The sequence below is a fragment of the Halyomorpha halys genome, unplaced genomic scaffold (genome assembly GCF_000696795.3).
Source record: "Halyomorpha halys isolate HHAL.00 unplaced genomic scaffold, Hhal_1.1 Scaffold448.1, whole genome shotgun sequence".
Lineage (NCBI taxonomy): Eukaryota > Metazoa > Arthropoda > Insecta > Hemiptera > Pentatomidae > Halyomorpha > Halyomorpha halys.
This window is the reverse complement of record NW_027107821.1, coordinates 1,405,744-1,423,907: the sequence shown is the minus strand read 5'-3', so window position 1 is coordinate 1,423,907 and position 18,164 is coordinate 1,405,744. Positions and strand designations below refer to the sequence as shown.

Here is an 18,164-nt window from a genome sequence, read left to right as displayed (position 1 = left end):
ATTTTTTATTTTTCTATACTTACTGTGGTTGTTATCTTGTTTTGTTTTTAGCCCTGAAGAAGGCTAGAAACTCTAGCCGAAACGTCGGCACATTAAAATAAGTTAGTCATACTTATTTGTGTTTCATTGACCACACCCCCAACCATCTTCTCCTCATTTATCATCCACGGTCAACTATCTCTCATAATTATGAATCTCATAATTATCTTATGTTTCCATTAAATCACATATTAATTCATATTTTTTAATTATCTTTTAAATTAAAATATTGAACTTTAGATTAGTTCACCACACCTTATTGGGTACATTTGGCTTAATTAATATTATTATATACATAGAGATTCAGAATGTCTGGAGGATTGTTTATTCTACTTAATATATAATAAACACGCCATATTTATCTTACTTTAATAAATTACCAACAATTTTAGTTTTAATGTTTAATGGAATTTATTAAATTGATTCTTATTTCATTTTTTCTAGAGTGGATCTCTTTTCATTCTTGGGCTTACTCTATTCTCTGGAACATGTTACTACTATTCAATCACTGGGGACAACAGATTTCGTCGCCTGACACCTGTCGGAGGCACCTGTCTCATTCTTGGTTGGATCGCCATGCTCTTTTAATAATTTAAGAAACTTTATTATCTACTAGGATTTTTCTGTATACCTTATGTGATATTTTTATTTTATAATTAGTTAATTTTCATAACTAAAATACTGTGTGTTAAAAATCCTGATGGTAAATTGGTGGAGAGTTGTTCCTTAATATTATGATTTTTTTTGTTTACCTCATTCAGAGAAATGGCACAGGTACACAGAAATGAAGTAGGTATTTATCTGTGGGATTATTTATTTGAAAAAGAGAATGTCTATCTACTGTTGATTTTTTATGTTTTTAGCTCTCTCTTTCTTAGACAGCTGAAGTTGAAATAATTGTTTTTCCTGATATTTTGACTTAATAGATTTTTTATGTATAATGTGTTCTTTAGAAACTTTTCCATGTCAGAATCTAATTTATATTTTTTCTTAAAAATTCACCCTTTTTCATTATTTGAAATATTAATAATAGTTCGTGTTTTAGCTGTAGGTCACGTAGTATTTTCACAATTAGTTGCCAAATAAACAATTAAATTGACCTATAATTTGTATTTAATATAAGGTGTTATTTTAATTAAATTAAATGTAATTATTGCATTTCAAGATGCAGTTTTAGTAAAAAGATATCAGTATATTCAGTTTAAAATATAGTGTTTCAAAATTAATTCTTTTGACATCAATATCTTCTATATATCTGTACAAGCATGTATTTGCTATTTAAAACTATAACAGAAAACAACTTGTGATCATGGTATAGAATTATTTATTGTTTGATTTAAAATTGTATTCTTATGAATATTTGATTTAACATTTGTATTTAAAATATATTTATTTCAAAATACAGTACAAAAAAAAAAAGACTTTTTTGATAAACTCTCAGCCATTATTTCAAGTTTCAAAGTAAATGAAATTGTTAGGTTTTTCCAACACCCACTTTTAACTGCCATCGAACTGGTAGTTTGATGTCAGTCAAAAGTGGGGGTTGAAATAAGCCCATTATGGCTTGACTACAAAGCATACATATTATAAACTTTTTTTTTAAGTTGTACCAATTGTCATTTGGTAATTATCTTTTTTGTTTGATGAAAATATAATAAAAATTCCTTGGTTAATTTTTAAGTTAGTCAAATCTTATTCATTATTATTATTTTTTTTAATGAAATTTTTTCTTTATTTGTCTGTGATTGTAAAAATAAAAATTTGTGTTATTGTTAATTTGATATATTAAATAATGTCATTTAATTTTCTTTATGCTATAAGAATATTTGATAATCTTGATATTGTCATTATATACTTGAAATAAATGTTATGGTACAAAAGTAATAATTTAAGAGGATTCATATTTTATTTTTATTTACCCTTCCTTTTGAAGTGTACATAGTTTTCATCATTCCATGAGAGATTTTGAATGAAAGGGTAAGAATGAAACGATTCCTATACTATAAATCACATGAGTTATAATTAAATTTTGTTTGTACATCCTCCAAAAATGGAGTTTAATGAATTATTAACATTTTAGTTACATCATGATTCTCCAAATAGAATTTCTTTCTGTCTCCTTCAAATTAATTATAACAACTGTAAAATCTTATGATTATCACAAGAAATTAAAGAATAGTTTCAAATATACTAATAAAAAATGAGAAATGGTTCTTAACAAATATATTTTATAGAACAGTTTCAACCGCTGCTCCTAAATTGCTCTGAAATACATGAAAAAGTTCAATATGAACCATTAATTAATTAGATTTTTTTTTTATAAAATAAAGTCGAACAAAAAATTAATTATTAATAATGTAGTTTATAAAAAAAATCAAATAACAAATTTAATTTGTTACAACATTCATCACACCATTATAAATTAAGATGACACTATTAAAATATACATTAATCTGGAGATGTCGAAACAAGAAACATGATTTTTTAACAGCATGTACTTAATGAGGATCTAAGACTACTTATTGTTTTTTTTTTTATATCTCCAAACATTCAATTACTGTGTATGTTGAACAAATAAATTCAATTTGGAAGGCAAAATCACTTAGTGATCTAATAAAAGATGAACAATGATTCGTACCGCTGAAAAAGAACTAAAGTTTTAAACTTAAAATATCTTTTTTGGTAAAGAAATTATTCAACTGGGCTACTGGCTGTTAAACTTTTTCCTCAAATAAAACGCCATTGGGTATTAACAACTATGTAAATAATTAATTTCAGTCTATGAGCCATCTAATAGACTATTTCTAAATATAATTGAGAGTAAATAAATTTTATACTTAACAGAAATCTTCATAAACCATCTACTTTTAACAACAACGTACATTAAATTCTTAAGCCAAACAATATTTTACAATAAATAACTTCGAGGCTAATACAAACAGTGAGAATATAAAATTATAAAACAATTTTAATAGATATCCATCAACTTAAAAAACAAAAAAAGACAAATTAAATTACAACCACTAACTAATATTGAAAATTATTGTATAAATAACAATCAAAAGTTCAATTATATTTTGATTGATTATTGAAGAACAATTGTTTTTACATTAACAGCTCACTTAGTGAGAGGTTAAAAACAAGACTACTCATAACTGTATTTACACGCTTCAAGAAAGGAATCAGCTTCTTAAACATCATAAAATCTAGACCCTCATTTGATGAAAAGTACTTCGAATTGTAATGAAAATAGGCTGCTATACAAGATAATCGAGATTGAAAATAGAGCATCATAAAGAGGCTATTAAAAATAGATGACAAGTCCTTGGAAATATATCAACAATAATAATAAAAGTATCCTCAGCATTTGTCTAAATGCGCATTCTATTAGATGTTAGAGAAACTGGTTGATATTAGTGTTCGGTGCCATTTTGAATGCTACGCTTGTGTGGAGTGAGGTGATTCTCCTCTTGTCTGAGGCTGAGCCCACTCAACAAAATCGTCTATCAACACGGGCCAAGCACCTTCTTCATCATAATTTGACATATCTTCATTAATAACTGAGGCAAAATCAAGCAATAAATTCCAAGTATCTTTCGGTATCGACCTCTTGTGGTGTTCCTATGAAAACACATAAAGAATATTTATTACAATCTTGTCCACTAAATCAAAATAGTTGTGTATCTACTTCACAGACCATAATTAAATATATTAGTTTTTAAATCAAAATTTCAAAATATTTCTTTTACAAAAGAGAACATTAAATGGAAAAATCCGACTAACACAAAGAGATTTTTTTTCTAAATATAAATTAAGAAAAAAACAACTATAACTAAAAATACTAACAGGGAAAAAGAAAAATATATATTCAAATTTAGACTGTATGATTATATATCTTATATAATTATAATTATACATCTTAGATAGTTTAGTATTGCACAATCAATTGTATTTGTTAAGACAAATATAAAAATATTCCTCAAAAATTATATTCAAAACCTTATTAAATGCTGTTCAATGAGCCAAGAGAAAACTGATACAGCACTTGGACTGCTGCAGGGCATTTATATATATACTTGTACATACCAAATTTCTTGTTTTATTATTATTCTAAATTTATTTAATTTGGCATTTAGAGTAAAATTATGAGAAAATAAAAATTATTAGATGACCTAAATACATAAAAAGCAACAAAATTTTTTTGGTTCTAAATGAAGAAAAAATAACAAAATATTCTGTACCTGCAAAAACTGGCACCATAAATCAAGAAACCTAAATCTCCCTTGAAGGACAATATTCCAGTATGTTATGGCCATATCTAATTCTAGACCTTTTTGTCCAGGATTTTTGGCATAGTTGAAAGTAAAATGATAGAAATCCTTGAACTTCAAATTATCTTTAATTTCATTTTCTAATGTTGGAAGTCTGGCTCTTAGTTTTTCGATACTATCACATCTGAAAGAAAAATTAATAATTTTTTAATTATTTAATACAAAAACATTTAAATAATGAAGGTGTAAAACAATTTTAAACTATGATTATATAGATGACATGATTTCATTTTGGAAATTGAAAATATGACAAATATGTGTTTTAGGATTGTAAAGGTGCATGATTATGAGATAACTGCCTTGAAACGTTGTACAAGAAAAATATAGAATGGGTTATATTCTATTCAGAAGTTTTTCACCTCAACAATTAAAAAAAATTAATATAATCAAACTTTCTAAAAAGAAAATCTAGAATGAACTGTTCCCTTTGTTTTAACTTTAGCAGTTCTGGACATCTCCCTCAGTTGCACAGAGGTAAAATTAAAACTTAGCTTTCCTTCTTGACCAACTCAACTGAAATTAATCAATTAAAATTAGCTCATATTGGTCACTTTCTAGCAAATATTAGGTAGCTCATATTGGTCACTGTCTTGCAAATATTACGTAGCTTATATTGGTCACTGTCTTACAAATATTACGTAGTTCATATTGGTCACTGTCTTGCAAATATTCAAGAAAACAAGGATTATTTCTAGTATCTCTTACAGGTCTATTTTGTTAAAAAAAAAAAAATAAAACATGTTCAAAATGGTGACCATGAGATGACAAAATTAAGTTTACTATAAGAAAATAAATCTGTTATTTCTTCTGCTTGATGGACAGATCTTAAGTGAATAAAAGTATATTAGCTCAAAACAAATAGAAGTTTATGATTTTGGGTTTTAAATGACTGGGTGGTCCAATGAATGTTTGAAAAAAAAAGAAGAAAGTTTTCTACCGAACGTAATAAAGTAATATAAATATACTCTAAGATGAACCATGGTTAAATTTATAATAATAAATAATGAAATTAACTTACGCTAGATCTGTCATTCCTGTGACAAATTCCTCTCTAGAAAATTCACACTGAGCGGCAGCTTTGAATTTCCATGCAATGATAAGAACTAACTTGGAATCAGGACTCAGGCTGAGATCGTCGAGAAACCTCATAATACCATCTGCTGTCATCTTTTCTGGTTCCGACGGATCTGAAATGGAAAATGTTTGATTACTAGTAAAACTATTCAGCTATCTAGTTTTGATATTTCTACTTTGGTTTTCTTTCCTGTTTATTCATGGGATAAGTTATTTCTCACATTTGAATTTAATAATTATGGATTAGAAGATTATGAATCCACTGCCTTGATTTTTATAAAATAAATGAATATAACGAACTTTTCCTTAGGTTTAAAAATAACTCGAGAAATCATCTCCACCAGAGGATAAAGTCACCTTAAATTAGCACCACAGTTAGAGCCATGAATGCATCTAATAATGAACACATTAAAATGAAACACTACCATAGAGACAGATGTATTAAATCTTTCTGTATACAAATATAACTGAATGTTAATAATTACAGTTGTGCCAAACTTCTAAGGTATTAAAAACTGACAAAAACCTACAGTTTAGGAGGTTTTTGTGCGAGCCAGCTAGTAGCAAGTATCAAATGTTTAAAAAAATATGAAAATTTAAACAATATTTACTAATTTAAGAAGTTTTTTCCTAGTAAAATAAAGCATAGCAGAACAGAAATTATTTCTGGGATTTTAATACAAGAAAAATTGTTTACAAGAATTCTATACAATCATATGGAGGCAAAGTCTTACTAATAAAAGTAAGTCCAAGTTATACAATAATGAAAGACAGGGAATGATGATCCTATTGGTACTATATATTCCACTAGATGTGTCCAGTAACATTTTCAATATTGGACTGTAAGCAATCTATGTTTAACTAATGTTTTTATTAAATTAAAATAAACGTTTGCATGAAAAAAATCATTGCCAACATCTAAACATGAGCATATAGAGAAATATTTTGAAAAATATATAGTTCTAATTTCACAGTTAGAGGTGTACACGTTGCTATAAATTTTTTGAGGTAATAAATAAATCTATGGTATTCTTTCTAGTTCATTTATAAATAGAAACCTAAATATTGATAGTTATTATTCTAGGTTTTCTTTGATATTTTCATTTTGTTTACTAAATCATAATTTTTACACAGAAAAAGAAAAAATAATAGGTATACAAGATAGAAGAAACATTGAAATGTAATATCTAATAGCATACAATAATTAAAATGTTTTGGCTCTGGATAAAACTTAAACTGCCTTCGACCATAATTGAGTGAAATCACGGAGTCTCAAAAAATGAAGAATTTTATTCCATTGAGGTCTTTAGTTTCATGAAGTAATGTCATGAAAAACAACTATTGTATATAAAGAAATATGAACTCTCCTAGATTAAATAACCGATATTGCCTTAAACAAACAAAAATCTGCATCCAAATAGAATTAAATCTTACACAGTTTTGTACTTGAAAGTATTTTTAATCACTACCAACCGTTTACTTCATCAGGATACGAAGTGCAAAAATACTACTAAAAGGACATAATATAAAATGATAGAGTATTTCTTCTTACCTTTGTACTTAGTAAACAGTTGTTCGATTTTCTTGCGATCAACAGTCGTTTTAGGTTCTTTGTAATAGACATCTGGGTTTTGGAAAAAATTATCTGAAGCCAAATCTAATTTCCAATCATTCTGTGAAAGGCAATAAATTGCTGTAGATTCCCCAGTTTGTGTAAAAGCAATGAACTTTTTAACTTTATCTTTTTGAGAAGATTTCAGCTTGTGCTAAAAAGTATATTGATTTAACCTATTAGGTTATAAGCTATTATAGGTTTAAAAACCTTTACTATTGCATATAATCAGCTTACCATTTTCTTGATTATGAATCTTGGCCCATTAAAATGAATATATATCAGATAATATTATATATAGAAGTGAATGAATCCATGTTTCAATTTAACCATGTCAGCTGTGTTAGAAGAGTGTATACCTGCACTTTCAAAGATATAACCTTACCCTATTTATCAATCTAATCAGCTTGTGGTTGTTTATCTCCGACTGGAGTTGGATGTCGTTAAAAAATAATTTGTTCTCTAAAATGAATAGACCTCATTTATTTATTTATGATCTAACTAACAATTATATGACTAAAATTATAATTGTTTGAATGATGTATAAGAATTGATTTTTTTTTCAATTATGAAATTTATCAGGAACTTTTCAAGAGATGTCCGAGTTAGATTTGCCCCAAGTCCCACTGGTAAAAATTTACAGTTTTTATTGAATGTTAGTAATGTGAATAAAGATTTTTTTCAATTACTTCTATTTTATACAATTTTAGTTTAATTTATTTAATGGAGTTTAGTGTTCATATTTTTGTTTTCTTAAGGGCATTTATTAGTGATTTTTGGAGTTACTGGGAAGATTATTGTACTTAATTATTGTACTTACCATCTTACTTTTTTACATTTTATACCCCTGTTATTTTACACTTATGTTGTTTCTCTCTTTTTTTTTTTTTTTTTTTCCTTTTGTAACTATGTGTTTGTATCTTTTTTAGCCCTGACGAAGCCCTGCAACGTGGGGCGAAACGTTGGCTCAATAAAATAGTATAATTCTATTAAAATGGATTTAGTGAATGACACAATTTCTTCCTTATTAAACTACAATAGTTTATTTCATATCATCAGCAACGTTTCGGGAGATTTCCCCCATCTTCAGGCTGTTGATAACAAAAAACCAATATATGACATATAATTTTCTCCTATTTGTCATACTTGCTAATATATTATAATATTAATGTCAATTTTTTTGAGTAAAACTTTCTAATAGTCATACATTATAGGAGAATAATTACCTTTCTCTAAAATACCTTTGTACTAAAATGTGGTAACTGAAAACATTTACTATGTTACTAATAAACATTTTAAGTTTATTAAATATTAAGCTTTAGGTTTAACCAGGAGATACCATAAGTTGATACTAACATTATTCTTTTATGAGTACAAATTTACTAAAATTTCTTTGGAAATTCAATGACATCAGCTCTAATTATCAGGTGAAGCCAAATATTTATTTCAAATCCAATGTTAGGTACCATGTTTTATTACTGAATCCTTCAAATGAAACTTGTCCAAAAGCAATGTATTTTACACTTTACACATTCTTCTCAAAATAGTGAATGTTTTTTGTAAGAGCAGTGTTATTGAAAACTGGGTTTTTTCACAACTGCCTCTCCGACATAGCAGTGGAGATGTACTCACTTCTACACAATGAGAAAGTTTTAGAACATTGTAGTCAGTTATAAAGACACTAAAGTGATTCATATTTATTTCTAAGCTCGACTGAAATTGATTTCTTGGTGCTTTTTTTATCTCATTTGAGTGACTATAGTGATTGTAAGTTGACAGCTGTTATTAAATTATAGTTGTATAAATAATAATATTATAATAGTGTAAATTATGGAAAAATTCATCTATTAACATGTTAAACTTTAAATTATTATCACTTACTATTTATTGTATGGGAACTATTTTAGCTGTGGATTTTATATTTGTGTCATTTATTTATTTTTATTTTTTAGGGCATCTTCATTTGGGTGGTTTAAGAACAGCTCTGTATAACTTTCTTTTTGCTCATTCAAATAAAGGAAAATTCATATTAAGGATTGAAGATACTGACCAAACGAGATGCATACCTCATGCAATGGAAGAACTGGAAAGGGACCTAGAATGGGCTGGACTAAGGCCAGATGAAGGACCTTCATCCGGTGGTAACTTTGGTCCATATATACAGTCACAGCGCTCTCACTTATACAAGTATGTATTTTGTAGCACTTAGACAGAAAATAATTTCTTTAAGGTAATTTGAGATAAGAATTGTTTTAATTATTCTTTAGAGAATTTGTGGACAGACTCATCAAATCTGAAGCTGCTTACTACTGCTTTTGTACAGAAAAGAGACTGGATTTGCTGAGAAAAGATGCACTTAGGAATCGACAAGTTCCAAGATATGATAATAGGTGCCGAAGTTTGGAAAAGAAAGAGATTATTTCCAAATTGAATTCAGGAGCAGAGAAATGTATTCGGTTTAAAGTATGTTATTTATCAGTTTCGTTTGTTACATTTTTTATTCCTCTACTGAACATTTCAATGGTGTCACAGTTTTATTGAACTATGGAAACCAGTTCAATTCCTGATGCCTCTGAGAAGTTTTATTGGGCTTAGATCTAGAACTAGAACAGGATCCACTTGATCTTGTTTGGATAACTAATTATAATAAGAACAATGAAGTAGCAGCCCTATTTGTAAATCCTCAAATTAACGTTTTGATTTAATACATGGTAATTAATGAAGTTTTAATGTGTTGAATGAGATCATATCACTACTCGGGAAGAATAATGATGCAATTGTAATATTTTATGAAATTAACTTTATTGTTTTGGATGGCTCAAAAATGAACTTACTAGATGCTTGGAAATTGACATAATGTAGATATAAATTCCTTTATTGGCGGATTATTAAGTGCAATTATGTCGACTTACAAACATCTAGTAAATTCTTTTTGAACCCGCCATCACAATTAGGTAAATTTCACAAAGTTTACAGTTGCGTCATTATTCTTTCAGCTTAGCAATGGTGGTGTTATAATCTATACTATTGTACAAAGCTGAAGAGTTAGTTTCCTTTTGTGTCCGATAAAACATTTATTGATTGTGGCTTTAGTATCTAATCGTTGTATATAGAGCGGATTAGTAACCACTTAATGAATACATGCCATGGCAATTCGTTTGAAGCTGAAATTTTTAAAGCTGGTTATTCTAATGTTTGTTGGTAATAAAACTAGGTTTGAAAAATATGTATCCTCGGAAGTTTAAATGTATTTAATTGTAATTTTATCTTATAAAAAGATACCTCAGACAATGAAATCCCTCACACAATTTAAAGATACTTCTTATTATCAGTTTTTTTAGGTATTGTATGTTGTTTTTCTACATAAACTTGGGTTTTTCAGTTAAATCAGAAGTCATGTACTTACATATATTTGATACAGGAACATATATTCCAAATTTATTCTGGATGAAACTGTAGGGTACAGCTAGTATTGTTATAAGTCATATGCATGTCATTGTATTTAATATTAACAACTCAAAAATAAATTTAATAATAAAAACTCAGTCTGCTTATGAAAGTCTGCATGATCGTTTAACAGTAGATATTTGTAGACCTTTACAGATCTTTATTCTAAATGATTTGGTAAACTTGACAATCCTTTAATTGATCTTTGTTTTATCTATTATTTTCCCCAATTTTGTTGAATTTTGAATTGTTTTTACTTTAGATTGATTCATAACTTTGGTATTTGTTGAATTTTAACAATTGTGGAATTCTAGGAATAGAAGTGCCTGAACCACATCTTCTGGAAGTGGTAGTTTTATTCTAAATTTTAGGCCTAAAATTAAAAAAAAGTCTTAATCTCCAGCATTATAGTCTGTAAATGGTTCTTTTGCATGAATTATTACAAATTGGAGGCCATATAGGTGATTAAATAAATACGGGTATGTTTAACTGTTATAATTTTTTTTCTTAGATGTACTGAAATGCTGTTCAAGCATGTTCCTCCTGAAATCGAGCTCTGAGGTTATGTATATATCAAACCTTTAGCTTTGTTAGGCTATTAATGTATTCATTAAATCTGTTAGGAAACTCAGTGGGTTGAGTACTGACTGATGGTGATGAATGATGTTGAATTAAATTCTGGTTCATCTCACTAAATTATCTTGACATTAAATTTACAGGCTTATAGGCTTCAGGGGAATTAGTAGTTCAGCTGACTTTACTTAGGCAGTATATCTAGCAGTTAAAGTACAGTTCTGATTTCAAGAATCAGATATTTTATGGAAACAATTTTTTAAACTATTACCGCAATATGTTTTTTATTTTTCAACCAAAGTTAGTTACTGTATGTTTGTTCATTAAATTATAGTACTAATTTTTAGCTTGTTCCTTCAGAGCCATTTAATGATCTCGTATATGGAACAGTCCAGCACGAAGTTCAGGAGGTTGAAGGAGATCCTGTTATAATGAAAACAGATGGTTGGCCTACATACCACCTGGCCAATGTTGTTGATGATTATCTAATGAACATCTCTCATGTTATACGAGGTGTAGAATGGCTTTTGAGCACCAATAAGCATATCATGATTTACAGGTAATAGTTTTACTATATGTCATTTGTTTTTGTAATTTTATTGGGGTTTTTTTGACATAGTAGTAGCTAGGCTTGTAGGTAGAGTTTCTTGAAATAAGTTCATAGAAAGTAGTAAATTTTGATTAAAATAATTTTAATAGTGTACTGTGCATACAGTTGACCTAACTCACTGATCATGAATCATTGAAGGAGTAATATGTATCATTATCATCTTTAAAAACTGAAATTTCAGTGTTATTTATAATGCATCATTGCTAGTTCAATACGCAAGCCAAACCTAAATCTTGCATTACATATGTGAATGTTTGTTGCAATCTAAATCTTCACTTGTACAATGCATAAGAGCCATTCTTGTCACCTGAATTAAATTCCCAAAATGAAATAATCCCAGTGCTGGCCAAAATGTGAACTGATTAAAGGATGTTGGTGGATGAGAGGAGAAAAGATAAAAGAGTTGTATTGATCTTATCCTCATTTCTCTCTATACAACTTCTGCTGTTACTGCTAACATTATATTAAAATTAAATAAATAGTTAAAATTTATGTAATTTGTAGTGTTATTCTACGATACAAGTGATGTGGTTGTTGTGTATCTCGTTTCCGTCCGCTGGAGTTAGTTAGTTTATAATCTAGAACACACTATAATAGACAATTATAAATAATGTTTTAATTTTAATAGTTATTAATCATAAATTACACTAAGTACTTGTAGTTTTATATTAATTAGTTGAAGAAAGTATTTGTCCTAAAAACTGTATTTTTTCATTGTAGGGCATGACTATGAAACAAAGTTGCGAAACGTCGCCTAAAAATGTATAAATATATAGTATTATGTATATGTATTATAGTATAAGGTCTGTTGAACCCAGTATATCATTAGTTTATTTTCTATATTATTTGTTTAAAATGATATGTATTTATTTCTGTACTTATTTGTTTTTCTGGAAATAGAGTATGAGACTTCAAAACAAAATAATTCAAATAAATTAGTTTAGACACATAGCAATTGCTCTGGAGGTTAAGATGATCTAAGATGCAGTCTATCTTATATAATAACTTCGATAGATGTTGGCCAATTATACTCAAAACATACCGAGTGCTTGAGTATGAGTATCACTGATTCTGTTGTGTTAAAAAGAAATGTTTTTATGTAAAAATGTATTATTATTTTTATGTTGTAAATTTATTTGTATAAAATATTACAATTTTTGTTGTTCAATAAAAGAAAAAGACAACATACTGACAATTTACTGAACCACACAAAAACTTTTTATATAAACCTCCTCTTGGTTGCAATTAATGATATTAGTACCTCAGGTATCTATCACAGAGACCTGATTTGTTGAAACATTGCTTTGTGGTAGGTAACATATCCCTCCAGTAGTTCAGTATATTACCCCTATTGTTTTTGAATTTCAGACTGAGGCTTCATCTCCCCCTCTGAAATATTCTCTCCTAAATTTAAGACTCTCCATCTGAAATTTTCTCTCTTAGCTCACACCAGCAGTGCTTGATACTCATTCCTCAATTGCCTGTATCTTGCTTGATTTCTTGACACTCTCATTAAGCACCAGATTGTCAAGTTTTTCATGAATATGCCTTGTTGAGGCCTTTAGTGAAATCGCCTACAGGCCTGTATCACTTTATTCATTCTCTTTGACATCTAATCATGTAATGAATGAATACTTAGTGCTCTGTGCTAGTACAATATTGGTGAAGTATCTTGTCATTAAACATATTTTAATTATAGAGTTTTTGTAATTATTATCTGGTATATATTAATAATAATTGTAATGATGTTCATTTCCAGGGCTCTTGGTTACGAACCACCTACATTTGTCCATTTGCCTCTAATATTAAACACAGATGGAACTAAACTTTCAAAAAGACAGAATGATATTGCAATACATTCTATGAGATCAAAAGGTGTTTTTCCAAGGGCTTTGCTTAATTTTGTAATTCAGGCTGGTGGAGGTTTTGCCAATAATATAGACCCCAATTCTTCAATTGAGCAACTTATTTCTGAAGTAAGTTTGTTCAGCATTATATTATAATTGAATTTCAAATATTAAATTTATTATTGTTAATGTTTATTCTGAAGATTGTTGTTTTAGTTTGATTTAAGGAAATTGAATACAAATTCTGGGAAGCTGCCTAATGATAGGTTGGGAGAGTTTAACAGATTAGAGATTACTAGGCAGAGTAAAGATGAGAATGAAGTTATTGCATTAGTAAATGAAATCAAATCAATTGTTACTAGAACTTTTCAAGATAGGTAAGAAAATTGAATATTATATTTTATGATTTTATCCCTTGGTTTTTACTTACTAAAAAAAAAGAAAAGGGAAGGGAGGGGAACCATTATCTGCCCGTCAAATGTTTTCACAATTTTGATGTTAGTGGAATTTTTACTTTCTTCTAGTGCTGGCTAATGGACTATTTAATAAAATCCAGATATTGCTAATAGAATTTTATTGATAAAAGGCATTCAGATGTTATTATTAGTTTGATAGATTAAAAAATTCAGATATTATGGTTATAGATAAAAGATATTTAATGCACATGTACTTTCAAGTAATTTAATTGGATGAAATTTAATTCTTCATTTAATTAATTTTTCTTTCAGGTTTAATTTTGAAGATTTAGATATCAGTGACGAACATGTTAAATCAATACTGTTGTGGAGTCTTCCTAGGATACATTATCTCAATGATCTTGTTAGCAAGAATATGGAATTTTTATGGGTTAGACCCAACTTAAAAAATATCAAAACTGACTTGGATCCCGGTAATTTTTTATTTTGTAATAGTTTTAATATATATTTTGATTAAATTATTTGTCAATCATAGAAGCAACAGAATTAAAAAATTTTCATCTTATATAACGTTTTGGAAATTAATTACTTGGAAGCCATTTGTCGAACCTTAGGATGAATCAGTTTTTATAAAAATTTTGATGGTTCTTATTATTTGTTTTTAAAATTTAAAAACAGACTAATAGAATTTAAAGAAATAAGCTACAGAATAGCCCTGTTAAAATTATAAATAACTCTTATTAAACACATAACTATTGTACAATAACATGCCCCTACAATGGAAGACTCAACAGAAGTAAAGGAAAAATTCTATGAACAATTGGGGGTAGTAGTTTCTAGTTTTAAAAGAAAAAAAAACAAGTGCATTGTTGTGATGGGAGATTTCTATGGCAGAATTGGAGTCAAACTAGATGGTGAAGACCAAGTTATGGGAGATTAGGGATTTGGTGAAAGGAATGAAGGTGGTAACCGAATAATAAACTTTTGCTTTAATAAACCTTTGATAATTGTGAACTCATTCTTTACAAAAAGGGCAAAGGGAAAATGGACATGGTGTTTACCTAAAGGCCACAAGTTTCAGCCTGACTATTTTCTTAGTAATCAAATCAATCTACTAAAAAATCTAGAGATCATAAACCGTTTTAATTTTAGCACAGGCTGTTAAGAGCAGAGTTATGTGTTGAAAAGTTCAAGGAAAGAGACCTTTTAAAGTGAAAAAGAGAACTGTTATTCTTCAAGAACAAACCCAAATATAAAAATTTTGTACCGATTTCTCAAAATATGTTGAGAACAGTCATTCATGTAGAGAAGAAAATACTCCCTTTACTGTACAGGAAAAACATAACCTCATCTCTAAGCTATTGATCATACAATTACATAGATTCCCAGCTTCGTTAGAAATAAAATATGTTAACTATCTGAGGATATTAAAGAACTTTTTATTATTTGCAAAAGGATAAAAGAAAGAAGTGATACTTCGGAAAGCAAAAGAAAAGATCCCACGGTATAAGAGAAGATCTAGTATAAAAGAAGATCTAGAAAAACACAATATAAATATTATAGAAAACATTTTAGTAGAGAGCAGGTCTACAAAAAGGATTCAAAAAGAACTGTCCAAAGGCAAACAATGAATGGTTGCTCTGGAAAACAATAGAAGAGAGATCGTAAACTATAGGGAAAATATGAGCAAAGTAGCCACAAAATACTTCAAAAACTGTATAAAAATAACAGAGAAACTTTAGAAATAAGAGAAGGAATGATGGCCAAAAATTTAGAAGTTCCACCAATAATGGAAGAAGTTGCTTTTATTTTGAAAAAATTCAAATCCCAGAAGACTCCAGGGCCAGATAACATCAGTAATGAAATTTTAAAAGCAGGAGGGAATATTCTAATTAAAAACTAACAGAATTGTTTAATTTGATTCTTGAGCAAGTAGCAACAATAGAAGCCACCAAAATAATTCTGCTGTATAAAAAAGGCAACAACTATGAAGAGAATTATTGGCCTATCTCCCTCTGTTCAACTATGTCAAAAGTTTTCACCGGTGTTCTCAAACAACGGCTAACAAAAAGAATAATGGAATGTGTTGACGAAGAACAAGCAGGTTTTAGGACGGGATTTTAGACAGTGGACCACATTCAGTCTCTAAACCAAATCATTGAGAAAGCAAATGAATTTAACTTCTCTCTATATCTTTGTTTCCTTGACTTTAGAAAGGCTTTTGATGGCATTATACATTCAGAAATATTTAAGGCATTGAGATTAATAGGGATAGAGGACAAATATATTATGACTGAAAAGAAAAGACAAAGCTTTGATGTTGGGAGGGGTGTGCAAAAGGATGATCCACTATCCCCAATTTTGTTTGTTCTTTTGTTGGAGATGATGTTCTGGCGTCTTGGATGGGAAGAAGTAGGCATTAAAATAAATGGAAAATGGCTGAGCAACCTAAGTTTTCCAGATGATATTGTGCTCTTTGCAAAAGGCATGGAGCAACTGAGAGAAATGATTAAGCGGCTCCTGGCATTGTGTGAAGAGGTTGGTCTTTATCCAAACTATCAGAAGACAAAACTTAAGTAAATGGTGTAAAAGAGGAGTGTGAAATTAACAGCCATAATTTGGCATATGTTGAAGAGTATATTTATCTGGGTCAGTTAATATCATTCACGGATAGAGGAGCAAAGGAGGTCCAGAGGAGATTGGCACTCGGCTGGAAAATGTTTTGGCACCTCAGGGGAAGAACAAGTATTGAGAAGGGAAAAACAAGTATTGACCTTAAAAGGCTGGTCTTTGATAGTTGCATTAGCCCAGTGGTCACTTATGGAAGTTACAGGTGTGGCAAAATAATATAGTGATAAGGGTAATCATATAAAATAATATGATGAGAAAGATTGTGAATTTGAGGAAATGAGATCAAATAAAAAATGCTTGGATCCAAAAAGATACAGTACTCATACAGGACACACTGAAGATGATAAGATTGAGCAAATGGAAATGGGCAGGGCATCTCCTTCAGTGCGAAGATGACAGATGGTCAAAAATTGCCATAGAATGGACTCCATATACGATCTTCAAAGAAGAAGAGGACGTCAAAATGGAAGATGGAGCGAGGGATGTCTGAAAGGAGAAATGGAAAGAATTCTCCTCCTAATAGGGCTGGTCACCCCAGGAAGTGCTGTCTATTAATCCCTAAAGAGAAGGTCTATGGAGGAAAGGATACAGAAAGATGAAAAGAAAATTGATAGAAGTTAATGTTTTGTCAACTATTATATATATAAATTTATTATATTTTTTTCTTTCTCTCTATCTTCTTTAAATTTTTATATTGTATTTTGTATGATTTTAATTTATTGAATAAATAAAAGGTTATTTCATTTCATTATTTGTTTTAGCAATATTAAATATGCTCGAAAGTGAATTGGTGCTGATTGATTTCAGTAAGGAAAAGATCCAACATCTGCTGAAGTTGTTTTCAAAAGAAAATAATATTGTATTTAGAGATTTGATGGGATTTCTGAGAATGTCTTTAAGTGGTCTAAAGGTAAGATACTTATTATATTTAAAGTAAGACTTCTATTACAAAATATACTATTCTGACTTAATTGTTAGGAGTCATCTGTAATATGAATAATCTTTCATCTCCATCCTAAAGTTGTAAAATGTTAAAATTTTCATTTGTTTTACAGCAAGGTCCAGGAGTTGCAGAAATGATGGAAATTTTAGGGAAGGCATCTTCTCTAAAAAGGTTAAAAAATGTTAAGAAATCTCTTCTGTCAACAAACTAATATGTCTCGTGTAGCAAGTTATTTGTAAAATATTTTTTTTATATTAAAAAAATAAATGTATATACAGTAGTCTAGTGTTTTGTTTACCTTCTTTATTTAGTTCAGTTTATATTTGCATCACAAATATCCATTTATATCATCAAGTATTTGGGATCCATTTTATTTATATAATTCTATGGTTATTTTGAATTAGTCATTGTTGAGTTCATCCAGTAATGGTAGTTTTTACTTCCCCAAATAGTTAAGGAAGTATAATAATCCACCACAAGATTTTTTTATAAGTGGAATATGGTCCGGGTGAGGTCAAATAACACTCAAATAGTAATGACTATTTTTATTTGAGCCAACATTTCGCCTCATGTTGCTGGGCTTTGTCAGGGTTAGAAAAGATAAAAACATTTAACATAAGTAAAAAGTAAATGGAAAATTA

General features: G+C 28.9%; 3 protein-coding genes across 5 annotated transcripts in view; 2 read left to right on the top strand and 1 right to left on the bottom strand.

Moving 5' to 3' along the window:
- Positions 1-1,207, top strand: part of LOC106682878 (transmembrane protein 256 homolog) — an 8,552-nt gene extending 7,345 nt beyond the window's left edge. Inside the window, exon 4 of the mRNA XM_014423983.3 lies at positions 484-1,207. Within this exon, the coding sequence (XP_014279469.1) occupies positions 484-627 (144 nt within the window). The 3' untranslated portion in view covers positions 628-1,207. The remainder of the gene's footprint in view (positions 1-483) is intronic.
- Positions 1,208-1,474: 267 nt separating this feature from the next.
- On the bottom strand, positions 1,475-7,440 carry SCCRO (defective in cullin neddylation 1 domain containing SCCRO). The gene is made up of 5 exons (XM_014423982.2): positions 7,294-7,440; positions 6,997-7,210; positions 5,389-5,557; positions 4,281-4,494; positions 1,475-3,660 (listed from the first exon to the last, which is right to left on the bottom strand). Exons 1-5 carry the CDS (start codon positions 7,294-7,296, stop codon positions 3,478-3,480), a joined length of 783 nt encoding a protein of 260 aa, XP_014279468.1. The 5' UTR covers positions 7,297-7,440; the 3' UTR covers positions 1,475-3,477.
- Positions 7,441-7,474: 34 nt separating this feature from the next.
- GluRS-m (putative glutamate--tRNA ligase, mitochondrial) lies at positions 7,475-17,803 on the top strand. Of its 3 annotated transcripts, none has more exons than XM_014423979.2 (9): positions 7,475-7,685; positions 9,009-9,243; positions 9,324-9,519; positions 11,424-11,635; positions 13,446-13,662; positions 13,750-13,910; positions 14,262-14,422; positions 17,342-17,490; positions 17,636-17,803. In XM_014423979.2, the coding sequence occupies exons 1-9, from the start codon at positions 7,625-7,627 to the stop codon at positions 17,732-17,734; spliced, it is 1,491 nt and encodes a 496-aa protein (XP_014279465.1). In that variant the 5' UTR covers positions 7,475-7,624; the 3' UTR covers positions 17,735-17,803. The 3 variants fall into 3 exon arrangements, with proteins under 3 accessions (XP_014279465.1, XP_014279466.1, XP_014279467.1); XM_014423980.2 differs by having other exon boundaries at positions 7,577-7,711; XM_014423981.3 differs by lacking the exon at positions 7,475-7,685 and adding an exon at positions 8,244-8,823.
- Positions 17,804-18,164: the final 361 nt, after the last annotated feature.